Source organism: Chelon labrosus (genome assembly GCF_963514085.1).
Source record: "Chelon labrosus genome assembly, chromosome: 10".
Taxonomy (NCBI): Eukaryota; Metazoa; Chordata; class Actinopteri; order Mugiliformes; family Mugilidae; genus Chelon; species Chelon labrosus.
In genome coordinates, this window is record NC_140360.1 from 7,892,750 (window position 1) to 7,909,260 (window position 16,511).

The 16,511-nt window shown below is 42.4% G+C and overlaps 2 protein-coding genes across 3 annotated transcripts; both read right to left on the reverse strand.

The window, feature by feature from the left end:
- Positions 1-370: 370 nt before the first annotated feature.
- bpifcl (BPI fold containing family C, like) lies at positions 371-6,823 on the reverse strand. 2 transcript variants are annotated; one of them, XM_084553233.1, is made up of 16 exons: positions 6,581-6,823; positions 6,299-6,411; positions 6,098-6,197; positions 5,703-5,834; positions 4,456-4,611; positions 4,298-4,361; positions 4,131-4,191; positions 3,942-4,033; positions 3,483-3,659; positions 3,311-3,370; positions 1,485-1,652; positions 1,319-1,386; positions 1,194-1,236; positions 1,049-1,112; positions 813-889; positions 371-710 (listed from the first exon to the last, which is right to left on the reverse strand). In XM_084553233.1, exons 2-16 carry the CDS (start codon positions 6,396-6,398, stop codon positions 663-665), a joined length of 1,410 nt encoding a protein of 469 aa, XP_084409359.1. In that variant the 5' UTR covers positions 6,399-6,411; positions 6,581-6,823; the 3' UTR covers positions 371-662. The 2 variants fall into 2 exon arrangements, with proteins under 2 accessions (XP_084409359.1, XP_084409358.1); XM_084553232.1 differs by having other exon boundaries at positions 6,299-6,439.
- Positions 6,824-7,724: 901 nt separating this feature from the next.
- On the reverse strand, positions 7,725-10,599 carry LOC311494276 (vesicular inhibitory amino acid transporter-like; the record flags this gene model as incomplete). The annotated part of the gene is made up of 2 exons (XM_084553231.1): positions 7,725-9,461; positions 10,219-10,599. 2 exons carry the CDS (start codon positions 10,597-10,599, stop codon positions 8,274-8,276), a joined length of 1,569 nt encoding a protein of 522 aa, XP_084409357.1. The 3' UTR covers positions 7,725-8,273.
- Positions 10,600-16,511: the final 5,912 nt, after the last annotated feature.

Below are 16,511 nucleotides of genomic sequence, written 5' to 3' on the forward strand. Positions count from 1 at the left end.
CAGTCCTGGACTAAATCAGCTTCATGAAGGTTCTGGTATTCAGCATCAGTTTCAAATAACTCAGAGAGCCGTGTTTTCATCGTGGAAGCTGTGGTTTGTAGTACCGTTAAATTATGTTGTGCTGTACTGACACATGGACTTAGCAAAGATTTAATGGAGGGCTGTTACATTCAAATGTATTTGTTTCCACTAGTGTACCCAATGAACTGGCAAGTGAGGGTATTTATTTATTTATTTATTTTTTAGCTTAAGTGCCCTCCCAGGTGTACTGTTTTGGAGGAAACAAGAAGACATGAGAACATTTGTGATGACCCATTTAGAAACATTCACTCATCCAGTTCATCCATTTATTGCCTATTACCACATACCCTGTTAGATCCTTCCTGCTGTGACATTCAGTCAGCACGATCACATTCACACTAATGACACAATCCAGGAAAGTGGATCATTTACAAAATATCTTTATTCCTTATTTTGTAGGAAGACTTTGAGCAGCACCCGTCTGCTTTATGAGCGTCGGTAAGTTTGAAGCACAGGCTTGAGAACGTGATTGCATGTGAGGGGTTTACATGAGATGAAACGTTGATCATTCGGCCCTTCGTTTGAAACACTGTGTGTGGCGAAGTTAGCGGAGCCACGTTTGACGTCTGTCAGTCGAAGAGTCAGTCTGGCAGGTACACCTTGGCGTCTGACGAGAGCGCTATGAACCCCTGTCACGAATGAAAACAGCCGTCAGCCAAAAGACAATTTTCCACTCGTGGTTCAAATGTCCAATTCCATTGTTCCATGTGTTCTTTTGTGTTCATACTGACCTCCTCCATCTTCAGGACCGAGTTGACCAGCTGTGCATTTTTCATTCTGGGTAACATCATACCTAAACCAAGTTTCACTGAAACAAAGACACACTATTTCAGGACAAGACTAGGATTTCGTACATTGTTTTCATGCAGGTAGCCTCTAAAAGTTGTCTTGTGTCCTCAGGTGTCACTAGTTCCTCCAGAGTTTTGACAGAGCTCTGAAGTATAAGAGTCACGAAGCGGAAACTCACAGTTCAGTTGTGGCAGGACGAACTTCGTCATCACTGACGTCGCGTTCTTTACCAAAACGTCCGTCTGCAAATAGAAACACGCTGTCCACTGCGACCAACATAAAGTAATTATTATAATTTTTTTTATCTGTTATGAGCCATTTACCTTAACGGGTCCCACTTCAGTTGACACCACGGTCAGGGTGAGACTGAAAGAAAGCAGGGTTTGGGTTTTTAAATTGGAGTTCAACAGCTTAGGGTCAGATGTGTTTTTTTTTTTTTGATGCTTACTTATCCATTATCACGGAGCCCTTCAGTTTTCCTCCAGCAGTCCATATTTTACCCCTGAATGTTGTCTCCTACAAGAAAAGGTTGCATCGGTTCGGTGAGCTTCGCGCTTCAGAACGAGCGGGTAAGAGAAAAGAAGAAGGGAAATCGAAATCGAAAGGTTGCTCACCAGCTTGAGTTTGAACAGTGGGATCTGGGTTCCGTTCTTGCCGATGGCTGTGGCCTTTATCGCAGCCTGGGCGCCGAGTTTAACGGCGCCAGCCTGGAGGGAAAACACCGGAGCCTCTGTGGCGTAAACCAGCAGATTCATCAGCAGGCCTGGATACTTCTTGGGAAGCTGCAGAAAATATAGGATACAGAGTCTGAGACAAAAAGAACCTCAACCAGTGACCTCTTATATCTGGTCAACCAGCAGTTCTGCTTTAATAGGATCTTCTGCTTCTCAGATCAGGATGTTATTTGTGTTGCTGGTTGCCTGGTGATGTGATTATTGTGCAATGTTTGCTCACAGCTACCAAGGCCAAGTTTCTATTGGGCTGTAAACCACTTGAAAAGGCAAGTTCCTACTCCTCTTCATCATACCGCCTGGTTTTATACGTAACTCACAAATGTTTTTTCTCTTTCTCTGTCGACAGTGACACAGTGATGGTATATTCACGGGTCAAGAAACGGCATAAAATCACTGCCTGGACTGGACACTGTAAGTTTCATAACTACACACACACTGGCCACTTTATTAGGTACACCTCAGCTAGTACTGCTAGTTTATTTTTTTGCAACATGGATGAATATCCATGAATATTTCCGATTCTGAGGTTGCGGACGAACCATAGCAGTAGAAAATTACAGGTAAACAAGCCGATCGCCGTGGGTGCGCGTGGCGCTCAGAGATGACATCATCCAGGTCAGAAGACATCATCCGGGGTCTGTAGGTCAATCTACAGACCCCGGATGATGATAACAGGTAACTCTGGACTCAATGGGGAATAGCGCTAGCGTATCACAACAAAATATTGGCGAAATGATACGAGTTTCGTGGCAGATAATGCGTTATTTAGAGGCTGCGTTTCGGTGCCCCAGTCACTCCCATTATATAGATATACACAGATCTAAAAGGATCTCCCAAAGGAATATGAATTACACCAAAGTTATATGAGTGAGTAAATTATCGTATTTTATGCCAGAAATAAGGTCCAGGTTGTAAAAAACAGTAGTTCCCCTTTAACTGCTTGTCACAAACGTCTGATTGCAATTCAGTGCATTTAGGCATGTTGACTATGTCTACATGAACGGAAGTTTTAACCGAGCATCAGAGTGTAGAAGAAAGGTGATTTAAGAGACTTTGAAGGTGGCGTGGTTGTTGGTGCCAGACGGGGGTGTCTGAGAACAGGAAGCCAAGGAGTTGCCTAGTCTGATGTACGGTGAGGCCAGAGATTATGATTACCTCCACATTGATGGGAGCTCTGGTGAAGATCAGAGGTTGTTTTCAGACATGTCTATATTCTCAGTAGATTTTAAACCCGACCCATAATTATAGAAATGGATTTTAAGCTCGTCAGGTCAGGAGACTGAACTGTCTCCATGTATCAAAGACCAATCTGTGAAGTCAGACATCTACTAAGATTAGTGTTAAAAGTCAAATCAACAAAAATAAACAGATTAATGTAATTAAATTAAGCTTTTTGAGTTGACATACAGAATAAGCAGAATATCACAGAATTATTTTTATTTTCCTCGTGCCAATGCTCTCAGGAAACACACAGTAAAGAGTAAACTGTGTAAAGTTTTGACCTGTTAGGGCTGCTTTCATTGTTTAATATTCTGGAGTAGACAAACTCACGCTCAGATAATCTTTAACATTAATGCGGTGTGAATCACAGCACCAAAATGAAGTCAGTTTCAGGCGTGAGCTTCTTGCCCAGTGGCCTTTTCTTTGCATAAGTCGTATCTGAGTTATTAACGTGTGTCTAAATGCGCCGATGCGGATCCACTTACCTCCGGAATGTACTTTCCCATGGAGCTGGTGTTCAGGTGCACATGACATATTTTAGGAATCTGAGACGATGAAACAACATTTATTAAGAAACAAAGTGATTAATATAAGGAAATGCACTGATGACAAAACAAAATGAATCTGTGTTTTGTTTTCTGCTCATCTATCACTTGCCATGCTGTCATTGATGAAGACCTGAAGCAGTCCGTCTAAGAAGTATCCATAAGAGGCAGAGTTCAGAGTGTATTCGGACAAACCGACTGTCAGCATGTAGTCTGGCTGCTTAGACATGGTGAAAGGCTGGGGCTGGAAGGGAGGGTCCTTGGTAGTGTTGAAACTGGTGAACTCTCCCTTTAAAAATAAATAAATAAAAGAGTTACAGATATTAAATACACTGTGTTCACAGTTACAATGAACCACAAAATCCCTGCAGTAAGAAATTAGCCCCCCACGCCGTACGTTCAACAATACACATAATACCTTTTGCACACATTTCATAATAAAACACAGCAGAACTCATCATAAATTCGTCTTCATAAATTCTAGATGCTTATTTTTAACGTCAGGAGGTACTATTGGTATGTTCGCCGATATACTACACATGTGTAAATATTAGGAGACTTGTTTGTTTACCTTAAAGCCCAGATTCAGACTTGAACCATCGCTGACAGGTGAGTCGGTGAGAGGATAGTAAAACGTAAGAGCTTCAGCCACATCGAAGGAAACTGAATGGAATTAAAAAAAAAAAAAAAGCATTTAACTCCTAAATCAGCAATCTTTATTTTTATTTGTGCACTAAAGCAGAATGAATTGCTGCAATACCATTCATGGCCTGCAGATGGCCCTCTAGTTGTTCTATGCATTGCTGCACACCAGGGCAAATCTAGGGAGGAAACAAAGCAATGTCCTTCAATGTTAAACATCTTTGTTTCACGTAAACATTATCCGATGATGATGATGATGCAGGAAAGACCAAGAGAAGCACTCACTCTGCTCTGTATTTCACCTCTGATGTGATTTATGTAATAGTGCACAAAAGGCTTGAAGATCCAACTATTGACAAGTGAAAACAACAAGGTTTACATCTCGGCGTCAGTACCACCTCTCTGCTGCAGCCGTCTTCCCTTTTTCTTTTTGATCGCTTTACCTGGCTCCGCCGTGGAACTGCATGTTCACATCTCCAACCCGAGCACCGCATTTGAAGCTGCTGACCGACAGGCGCCCGTTGGGATCTTTGTCCACCTCCACTACAGACGCCACGTCCACATTAAACACAGCCATGTCTAATGAGCCGCTGTCGTGTCTGGAAGTACACAGTAAATGGGACCTTGTGTCACATGTGTGTGCATATGAATACACACAAACCGCTGGACTAAATGTGCGTCAGTGATGTGTCTGAGATAATAGATAAGATGTCACAAATAAGTATGTATTCTGTATCAAACTGGATCATACGTCTCTTTTATTAAGGAAGTACTATGTTCACTTTTCCTTCCTTATTTGTTGTTTCACAACACATTCCAAAGGTTATTCTGGCTTCCTTTAACAACCTCCTAACAATTCTCAACAGCTTGAGCAAATAATACCAGTACACAATACATGATAATGTAAATAAGTATGGGCTTAGTTCTGAGATTTCACTCTTAACGCGGGACTAACAACACTCCCAGTTAGCTGTTACTTTCACATTTAGTCATTTAGAGATACCCAGTTTGGTGTTTTAGCACAATGGAAGAGGAAGTCACCAGAGATTGAACAACAAATTTTGTGCTATACTTCACTCAGACCAATCAGACTGAGAGCGTTTTGGTTTCAGGGCATACTTTCTGGCTTTAACGCATTTCTCGATTCACTGTCTAGACGCAGACGAGGCGCCTTTAAAGAGAAGCTTCATTTTCTAAGTGACCCCAGATGAACCACTTTCGAGCACGTGCCTTGATATCACTTCCTCATTAACTGGGGGCTGGGGCATCTAAATAACACAAATACATTTGTGTGCAGTGTCTTTAATGTTGAAGAGGATGACCAGATTATTCTTTTCCTCTCTGCAGGTGCACACGTCCTGCATCATTAAGCCTTGCTCTGTTTGTCAGGCAGAAAACAAAACTTGGTTAAAGTGAAGCTTCTTCCTAGAGAGTAATGAACTCCTGGACATAAATCTGTCCTCAGCACTCTGTCTTGTTTTTTTGCCTGGTTTAAACTTATTTTTATAGCCTTTTAGGTCTTACCCTCTTATTTATTTACTCTGTAGTCTGCTGGATGTGAGCAACAAGTTCTGTCCCTTCATGTTTTTTTAACATGGCTAAAGGACAATTATCAAGCCTTGAACCAAAATGGAAACCCCTAAACTTGCAGCTGTGTGGCGGCTCTGTTTTATACACGGGGAAAACTCACATTAGGCCCAAGTGTGTTCTCCACCCACCGCTCAACGCAATGTTGAGGCCTGAGATGGACACACTGAATCCTGTGATGTTCTCGGCGAACTGCACAGACGGCTCTGGAAAGTCACACTTTTGCACGGAGAGGCTGCGACAAAAACAAAGAGGGAGGTGCGGTGTGAGTCCACATTTGAGTTACATAAGTTGAAATGAAAGAATATTATTCACAGTACTGAGTGACAAACTGCAGCTGGTTAAAAAAAAAAAAAAAAAAAAATCCTAGCTTTTCAGAACACGATAAGCCACCTGTTCATTTCTGTGTGAAAAAGGTCATGGACTCATGAACAAAATCACAGAAGCAGAAAAGCAGAAAAGCAGCCTTGTGAACAGGAACATTAAGAGAAGTCCTACCCTGTCAGTGTGTACTCTATGCCGACAGCTTTACCGCTGATGTCAGGAAGAGTGACTCTCCCCAACTTCTCCTGAATCCACCCTGCGCCCATGTGCTTCCCTGAGAAAAAGTCAGAGTAACTGTGAATGAACGTTTCAACCACTGATCACACAATTAAGATAATTTATGAGAATGCTGGGTATTTGATATTATATTCTTACCATACTGAAGTCCCTTGTTGTTCAGGGTGAATTGCACAGCAGGGTTTTCTCCATGGGTGCAAGAGAGGAGCGTGAGCAGGACTATCACAGAGGGAAGCATTCTGCCGGGTTCCCTGTAGTGCAAACAGCAGCTCTGCTTCACTGAAACCACAATGTAGGTGCGAATGCAACCAAGAAGCACGTATAAAACACTGCTGAGACACTTTTTTTTTATGTCTGTATTGAACTTAAATGCTACCAGACATTGTTGTTACTTGCAGAGTGCGTGTTTGGTGGTACTACCTGAAAAGCGATGGGGGAATAATTGAAGGGGAGCTCCTGAAGTTTCCTCCACACGCCGACCCTTCTTCTTTGCTTCTCTGTGCCGTTCAGACAATGCAGCTTTTACTTCCGTTATCGAGAAAAGAAACTGACTGACGCAGAGTAAAGACTAATAACGGAGGTGGAGTGCGTAAAACAATGGACCCTAACCCCGCCCGCGTTAACCGAACTCCAGCTTGAGAAAGTGCAAATGGCAGTTGTTCTACTCTGAATCGAAACGGAGCTGGGCGGAGAAGAATGCCCACGGGCGATAGCCGTCTTCTAACAAACAGGATATTTTAATAACATCCTCATTCTCAGAATAAAAACAAGTCGTGACACGTAATAAGGAACTGAAAGTGATTTTTAAATGTAGGCACACAGATTTAGGTAGAGTGATTATCTGTGTGAACATCTGGAGAAGGCAGAGGTGAGAGATCGAGGTTTAAAACGCCCGTGCGCTCTTGGAGAGACCCACATGGTCATGTCATAAATTACAGCAGCGCTATGCTTTTTAGACTTTCGGTCTTAAGACGCAGGGATGTGAGTTTCCAATTCTCCTCTTCGCTCCTGGTCGAAAGAGGAAGTTCGCTTAACCTTTTTAAGGGGAAGTTTAACTGGACAGTAACATTAGAAATGAAAGTGATCAAGAAGGCCTGTGACCCCCTACAAGTTGGATCTATATCACAAGGGTCACATCAGAGGTGAAATACAGAGCAGAGCTGAGGGCTTCTCTTGGCAACATTTCAGGAAAATAAATAAATAAATAAATAAAAAACATTTGAATCACCAGCCATAAAATATTTGATTTATTCATCTCTTAATTCAACAAATACTCTTTGTCTCACACACCATGATTAGTTCCATTAAATCACAATTAACAAGTTCAATAGGAACAGAATATTATCAGACAGACATGGTTTATTTATTTATGTTTTTTTTTTCTTATAACACAATTAGGACCCACTTGCTTGCACTTGAATTCACTTCATCCAGAATGACACTTGAAACACCGAGAAAACAAACGAGCCAACAAGGACTACTGTAAGAATTTAAAAAATAAATAAATAAATAAACAACACAAACCCAAAATCATTGGATTAAAAGAATAATAATAACAACTCTGTTCAAACCACTACACATAAGTTATTCATGGTTTATAGAACACCATCTGATCTGATGGGTGCCTTGTTTTTTTTTTTTTCTCTCAGGTGGGATTAATGATATCTAGCAGCTCAAAAACCAATAAGAACATATTCACTCCATTGTATTTCACATATTTCATTCCCCAGATATAAACACGTACACACTCACAGTTGGACCCATTGAGGACATTTTCACTGGATCTTTGCATGAAGACTGAAACCTGGACAGACTGTTTAATGCCCCCATATTTAACCACCTCCTTTCATGCGGAGGCCGTGTTCCTCTGTCCGGTTTGATAAAACACGTGTTCTGGGATGAGTAGACTACATTACACTATGACTGTAGAGTTTATTATTGCACATTATCACGAAGGCAAAATAAAAAGATGTACATTTCACACAAATAATCCTCTCCTCATGAGCTTTTTAGTGGTTGCTGTGGTGCTTTCACGAGGTCTGCGTCACGGCAAACCTGCCGTGCTGCGGCCTTTTAGGACATCACCATTCAGTAAAGGTCATCTCTGAAGCTCTCAGTCATGGATATTGTATCTGTACGCCTCTATGAGTCCTTCAACCGAATGAATGAAGCCAGATATGGCGCAAATGCCCCCGATAACGAAAATGGCAACGTCGAAGAAGACGTGGTGCCACAGGAGACTCCTCCACTGGAGCTTTAGGTGGAAGAGGCTTGGCAGGAGGAAGCAGAGGCCAGCGCCGGTCAGGCTTCCAGTTAAACCCATGAGGAGTGCGAAATGTGGGACAAACACTGCCATAAGCAGGGTAAAGACTACCAAGCCTATTCGGAGGCCCAGACCCCATGATTTCAGCTGCCCACTAGGGCCGTAGCAGTCAGGGAAGAGGGCTCTCCCTCCATCCTGGAACAATGATTTCTCCAGAACTTCAACAGCAGCAAAGAACGGCAATGGGTAAGATAACAGCGCCTTGGATACGAGGAAGAGGTTCACCACAGCCCGGATGGTTGAAGGCAGGTTATCCGTGATGACCTCTTTGGTCGCGTCTGCCCACGTCAAGTAGGCCACCAGGGCGAAGAGGCCCTTGAGGACACAGGCTGAAATGTGAGTCCAGTCCATCATGCAGTGGAACTCGCTGGGCTTCTGCATGTTTCCCTCAAGAGAGGGGAGGAAGATCTGAGAGGTGTAGCTGAAAACGATGATGCCAATTGAAATTGGGAATTTCTTCACGTCGATGTAAAACTTCACCTTCTCCCACGCCCACTCCCTCGCCCTGGAGAGGCAGTAGGCGATCACGAGGATGTTGATGACGAAGTGCGCCACTGTGCAGAGGAAGCTGAATTTGGACACGGCCTTCAGGTTCTTCAGGAACGCACACGGCAGGAGCGCGGCCGTGGCCACCACAGACCAGGCTTTCTGGGAGACCGGAAACCCCGGGAAACTGTTGTACATCAGGTTGCCACTGACCACGACGTAAAGAATGCAGGTCATGACCAGCTCGATGATCTGAGCCACGTTCACGACGTGGCCGCCCATCGCTGGGAATCGAGGCGCGCAGCAGGCGTTGGCGATGTCCACGTAGGAATCCCTCACTCGCACCTTTATGCCGTCCTCGTTCTCCTCGTACAGACACGCGATGAGGATTTTTCCGGTGTAGCAGCACACCACGGCCGCGAAGATAATGAGGAAGAGGCCGAGGTAGCCGCCGTGGAGGATGGCGTACGGGAGGCCGAGGACGAACATGCCCTGCGGACAGAGAAGCGCAGTTGAGTGGTAATGGACGAGGCCCACATCGCAGTGACAGGCCGAGGCAGCCCATGCATGCAATGACTACCTCACGCAGCATCTTACATAATAAAAAAATCAACAAATTATACGTTGACCATTAAAATAATAATAATGCAATCCAAAAAAAATGAAATGTGAATAATCATCACAGCTGATTCTTGTCTGCCATTTTCTCGCTCATCTCTAGAAATAATCCGTTCGTTTGCGCAACTCGAATTAAATCGCTATAAACACAATTTAAAAAAAATATATATATATATTTCCCCCCCTTCAAATAATCGTTTGATTAAAACTTTAATTTGATGGACACGCTGATAAGCACGTGGGTGCCATTCAGCCTCAGGGTTATCAAAGTCAAACAGGCCTGCCTGCAGCTCCACTGATAAAAAGATTTGAATAAATACATTTTAAGATTCACAATGCAATGGATTCACAAGCAAGCAGCGAATTAAACCTTAAATCGAGCCTTGCATTTAATTAAGATCAAATATAGCTCTAACAGCTCTGTATAACATCATTCGGCAATATCAAACATGTTTATTCTAATCTTGGATTTTGTGGAATTACGCGCATCCCCAGAACAATCTCCTTCTCCATGACTAAAAATATTAAATGTTGAAAATCTTCAAGGTGACATTTTGTTCAGCTGCAGGCCTGCTGCATGCAGCACATGGTATCTTTGCATCCACTCATGCAAGGTGAAATTAATCGGTACCTGAATGGCATTGGTGACGTTCCAGCCGGCTTCCCAGGATGTGATTTTTGGCTTATCTTCATCCAGCGAGCCTCCAGTCTTCAGGGTTGAGGGCCTTGGGCCGGTGCCATCTCTCTGGTAGTGGCTGTCTCCCTCCAGCTCCCCTTCTCCCTCCATTTCACCCCCTTCCTCATCTCCTTGAAGGACATCCATCTGCATCCCTTGCCGGTAGTCATAATCCAAGTCGTCGCAATCTGCGAAACCCAAACCCTCCTCGTCCGTCGCGGCCTGGAAGCCCAGCCGGGCAAACACCCCGCTGACCTTGGCCTGAGATTTGTCGGACACCGTGTGGGCCGCATTGGTCAGCTTGTTGGAGATCTTGTGTCGGATTAGGTGAGCCATCTTTACTCAGGAAAAATCGCTCTTCAGTTAAAATATTGCCGAGTAAATCCTGTGGGGAAAAATGTGATTTATTTGCGTTTCAGCTGCTACAGTGAAATCATGCCTGTTGCCTCTTCGACGTCGTCGCAAAGTAAGGGCTAAATAACCCTTTCACCCAAACCGTTAAAAAAAAAATCCTCAGCCTCTTTTCTGGGCTTGCTCATCCATATTAGTCCTTCAAAACACTCCCTGGCGTCTGCGTCAACGAAGAAACGCCTCAAAACACAGACAGGACGAAAATATATCCTGGTTTGTGGCTAAAATTGGCAATTGTGCATTTTTATCCCCCCCATGCAATCTTCTCAGTTTGGAGTCCTGTTGGTGACAGCGCCGGAATCTCTGCATCACCAAGAGAGAGGAGGGAGTGGAGCGTGCATGTGTGCGCATTGAGTGCCAATGCTCGTGCACGTCGGAACAGTCACGAGAAAAAGAGAGAGAGAGAGAGGGAAGGAGAGAGAGAGAGAGAGAGAGAGAGAGAGAGAGGGAGAGAGACTCTTAGCTGGAGTTTACCAGCAGTGTGATCTCCAGGATAAAACGGTCAGGCCATTTAAATTCAGCCTGGTTACAGGTCTGGCCCTGACATCACGCATGAATGAAAACACCAAACAGTTCACCTGCTTCCATGCTGCACTCTGTCAACAGGTCACACACCGCCATCAACAAACAGCAGGCGTCACGGAGCGTGTACATATGCCGGATAATCGTTTAACAAAGGCTGCTGCTGCAGTTTATCTGCGTTTACTGGATAAAATAAAAATGCCATTTTTAAATTATTCCACTGATCCGTTTTTTAAATAAAATCTGCAAGAGGCCCATTGCGCATTTACGATACACTATAATGCATAAATGAGCCACATCAACTACAAGATTAGTCCAATGTTGGGTTTTTCGTTGGAATAAATAATTGTTCAGCAATTTTTTTAAACATCTGAAAACAATCCTAAAATATGTAAAATACTGCCGACTACAATCACACACTCACACTGTCGTTTTGCCTTACTGTGGAAACTAATCACAAAAGGCCCCAGATTAAATTTCTTATGGAACACGTTTTCTAAATTCCACTCATCTTTTATTTTATTTTCTCCAAACGGAAAACATTTGAATGCATTTTTTTTAAAAAAAAAACGTTTATTTCTTTTCTTTTTACATTTTATTATATAATAAGTCGGATAACCTGCGTACATGAAACACACATTTAGGCCTAAGCTTTGTTTTATGCGTAAAATATTAAATTTATGGAGCTGGTGTTTAGAGAAGCATATCTGAGACCATGAAGGGAAAGGTTCCTATCCCGTCTGCGGCTGAGGAGCCTTGAGGAATCTCCCAAAAAATGCTCCCCTGGCGCATTGTATGGCTGCCCACTGCTGCAACTTTACTCTCTGCGTGAACAAATAGATGGGTTTAATTCAGACCAATAACGCTGATTTACATTTAAGTTTAAATCACTGTCAGTGTTCGCCCATGTCTCTCTCTCTCGCATTTAACAGCAGCTTGACTCCAGATGCGCATGTTGTGGATGGATGCAACTCGTTGCCGATTTGATGAACATCTTGCAGCTGCCTGCTGCTGCAGAGCACCGACAGCACCGCGGACAGCTCCTGTAAGAAACGCAGAAAGAAAAAAAGAAACCAAACCTCAGTCTCTTCCTCTTTTACGCAGCTAAAAATAGGTGCATCGGTTTAACACACCGTGCACTTCATTTCATTGCTGTATTGATTCTTGTATTTTAATGCATTTACTAAGGATCTGCATAAAAGAAGAAAAAAATCCCACTTGGAGATATTTCTTCTCCACCTCAGCTCTAATCCTCGGGAATACGAAGCACCTCGTCTTTTCCTCCATAATCTGCTGTGACACGGCTGAGCAAAACTGTCATCATTTTTTTTTTTTTTTTTTTTTGCAGCCGGTTTGCATAAATGTAGCCGAGCGTGGCAGCAAGGCTGAACATTCAACGCACGTCTCTCTCTCAGATCTGAACAAATCTTGAAACACCTTTTTAAATTAATTGAGGTATTTACGTATTATTTTTAAAGTCCATTCAAATCTGTCCTGATAAAGACTGAAGAACTGCGAGACAACATTTTAAGAGCATCATTCCAAAACCCCAAAAAATAAATATAAAAATACACAACACGGAGGGAAGGTCTAAATTTAGCAGCCAGCCAGAGGACAGAGAAAGAGCCGCATATTTTCATGCTTGGCTTGGGCAGCTTTGCCAGCTGCTAGTTGCGCTCAGGCCGACGCAGTGTTTGTTAGCGAGTGTGTGTCATCCACGTCTGAGGGCATGTGTGTACGGGCGCGTAGGACGGCCAGGAACCGGGGAGAGAGAGAGAAAGAGAGAGATAGAGTCCTCGAGGCGTCTCTCCCTCCCCCATCACACACACACACACACACACACACGCACCGTCCGCGGGCTAACGCTGGGACGGAGGATGGGCTGCAAATGTCACACGCACGCACCAAGGCGAGCACGCCACACACACGCAGCCTCGTCTAGAATCTGCAGAAACTGAACTGCTTTCAGACCGGCCTGGAAATGTGCTAAAAAATAGTTAAAAAATAATACAGGAGGAGAAATAAATAAACATACATGTCCAAATCTGGCAAAAAATTCTCTACAACAGATAGATTTCTAAGCTACTTCCTCACAAAATGGATTCTCATGATTTTTTACCTCTGTCAAAGGACTTTAAATTGGTTGCCGGGGCGACTAGTTTAGATTCTGAGGCTACAAAGAAGAGGATTAATTCAGACTCTCTCTCTTTCTCTCTGTCTCTCTGTGTGTGTGTGTGTGTGTGTGTAGGCCTGAAATACGTGGAGGCTTATATCCTCGTCTAACAGCCATGCAGTGCTGCTGACTGGGAGCTATAATCTCTGATAGTTGCCATGGCCACAGTAATTGGACAGGATGTGTGCACGTTGAGATTTGGGATTGAAAAAAAAAAAAAAAAAAATGAATTTCTCAGCACAGGTCAGTTTTCTTTTCCCCTTTTTTTTTCTGAAAGACTTGACTGCCTTGGATAGAGGAAGAATATTTATTTTATACTATAAATAGTTAAGAATAAAAACTACTGAATGAAAAATAAATTGAATCCCACCTTTTAAGAATATATCTAAATCCTGGGAATTCAAGATTCATGAGGTTTTTATAGTCACCCACACAATATGTTAATGAAAATATACAGAGTTGTGAAATATTGTTTCAAGTGACAACAATTAAGCTTCTTCCATGTCCTCTTCTAAGAGTATTTTGATATATACAACTGTACAGGATATGTACAAGTCTAACTGCATGATGAATGAACATCGTTACTGATGTATACAGGATACAACTGGGAAACAACAAAAGGATAACTGCAAGTGTGGGATTTAACATCTGTTAGACAGAATATTGTTATTTATATATGCAGGACATTATTTGACTGTATAATGAGCGAGCGCTGTTATTGTACAGGGCTTAGAAAAACAAAATGTATAAAATAACAATTCTGAAGCCCTTTTGAGTTTTATTGAAGACGTTTCCAAGTAGCCCCCTCAGATCTGTGGGTGGTGCATGAAACTCGCGTGACTAGAGTCTGTTAAAAACCAGACTCTCACCTGCACGTTGAGGATGCTGTTAACCTGATGGGTGTCAGGTGCCATCACCAGGAGACTGAGGAGCTCCACAGACATGAAAGAATGGAAAGCTGCAGGAATGTTTGTGGTTAAAACGCTCTTTTGGAATAAAGCCTTTCTTTAAAGTGAACTTTTGATTTGTTATAGAGGTAAATAAAATGAATTATGGCTCGATTTCATTTTGCTGCTTCACGTTTTTGTGCATGATTCGGCTTAGCGAGATAAATAAAGTGAACACGTCATCAATACAGTGGCATGCAATCTGAAAACTAACATGATCCATAACTCTGGATTAAAGAGAGGAGTTTCTATCTAACAGTATCTATAGAAATGTTCCTAAAGAAGTGAAAAAGTAGTGAACTATAAAGGCAGCAGGGCTAAATTAACGTCCCCAGGGCAAAAGGTGACCCCCTTTTTGTGCATGACATAATTTTCCCAGAGACCCAGAAATTAATGACATTTCTTGACCCGAAGCAATTATTATATTTTGCACCTAAGATTAACAAAGGGGCATTTGTATTTGTAACATTTTTATTCATATAATGAGACACCTGTAAGACATGTGGTTGAACATAATAGAAGTAAATGGAAATTATGGTTGGCTGCAGCTTTACAATTCTGATGATGGAATAAGATCAACACTCCAGTGGAAAAGAATTTACCCTGTGGGACATTCAAGTCTTAACTAACGTCGGTGTTAATTACTTGACACATAAAAAACACAGCAGTTGGATAAAACACAACTTGACAGGAAATGAGCCGGCAATTCATATATTTAAGATTTAGAAAGGTTGTTTTTTTTGGCTTTTTTAGCTTTAGCTCCATACACATTTTAGCACGTGTAGAAAGCTCAATGCTGGGCCAATTTTGGTGGCTATGATTGAATTTTCACAGGGTTAAGTGAAAGGTCAATAGGTTAAATCAGCCAGGTCTACTAAAATGTACCTGTGTGAGCTTGAGAGAACAAACATTAGTAATATTTTACATTTTTGCCAAAGACACACAGGCTAATATAATTGATCACTAAAATAACTAATATTCAGATTCTTATAAATACCTCTGCCTGCATGCATGTACACACACACACATACATATGAATGCATGAACAGTGACAGGTGCACAAACACATTAATCACTCTGTGGCCCACAAAGATCTGCTGGGCTTACAGGGCCGGAGAGTGAAGAGAGTCGTAGTGACAGACGATGTGAGTGTGTATGTGACGAGAGCGAGACAAAAAGACAAAGAGATTGAGTTTAAAGTGTACGTGGCGCAAAGTGCGTGTGTGTGTCTTTGTGAGTGCAGGCGTGACAGGGTGCAGAGGAGAGTCATGGAGGTTGCAGGGGGTTTTGTTCACAGTGTGGCTCTGATACATCAGAAGTGCTCAGAGTCAGCGTTGTTACATAAACTGGGCTGTCTTCCTGCTTCCTTCAGTCCTGCACATTCGTACAAACACACTCTGCTTCACATTACAATTGCAGATGTGCATTTTCCAAAAAAATAATCAGAAATAATCATAACCCTAAACTCACCCTTATCCCAACCATAAATCATCAAAACATGTAATGATGATTTATTTTATGCAGATTTGTTTTTTTGTTTTTTTGACCAAAAGGGGAGACAAATCCTCCTGACAGTGTTGCATCGTAAACATTTTTTTTCTGCACACACACGTAGACGCTGTGATAGCTTGTATCACAAAAAGCCTAAACCTTCTGAATGGCCAATGGGATGGACTATTTAAAGCATTAAAGGGCCATAAAGAGCACTGTGTATCAGAATTTAAGAAAAGCCAAACAAAGGAGAGTCCTTTTTCTTTTCTGCTTCCTTTGTTTCTTCACATTCACACAAACACAGAAGCATCTCCACTTTGACAATACAAATATACATTTTCCTGGAGACTACATACTAAATGTTGTCATAATTATTCGTAACTCACCCTAAACTCCTAACCTTAAACTGCAAAAAGAGCAATTATTTATTTTATGCAGACTTGCTTTTTGAGCCTAAAAGGGAGATGAGTCCTCGACATTTTGCCACCGTAAACAGATTTATGCACGCACAAGTGCTATGATGGCTGGCTTGACACATACACACATACGTACGATGGATGTTGGTTTCCCAGCATGCATCATGAAAAGTCTAAACACTGACCAATTAGATGGACCATTTAGCTATGGTAACTAAAATACAGCCGAGCCCCGAGCAGAACTAGAAAAACTGTCAGCGCTCCCTTCCTACTGGCAGTCTATCACAT

Bases quoted from the DNA above. Each gene is read 5' to 3' on its own strand.
- bpifcl (XM_084553233.1), bottom strand. From the start codon at position 6,398: ATGCTTCCCTCTGTGATAGTCCTGCTCACGCTCCTCTCTTGCACCCAT. The intron at 5,835-6,097 runs GTAGGACTTCTC...TTTTTGTCGCAG, and splicing joins ATAGAGTACACACTGACAGG to CCTCTCCGTGCAAAAGTGTG. The intron at 711-812 runs GTCAGTATGAAC...CATTCGTGACAG, and splicing joins CGGTCCTGAAGATGGAGGAG to GGGTTCATAGCGCTCTCGTC.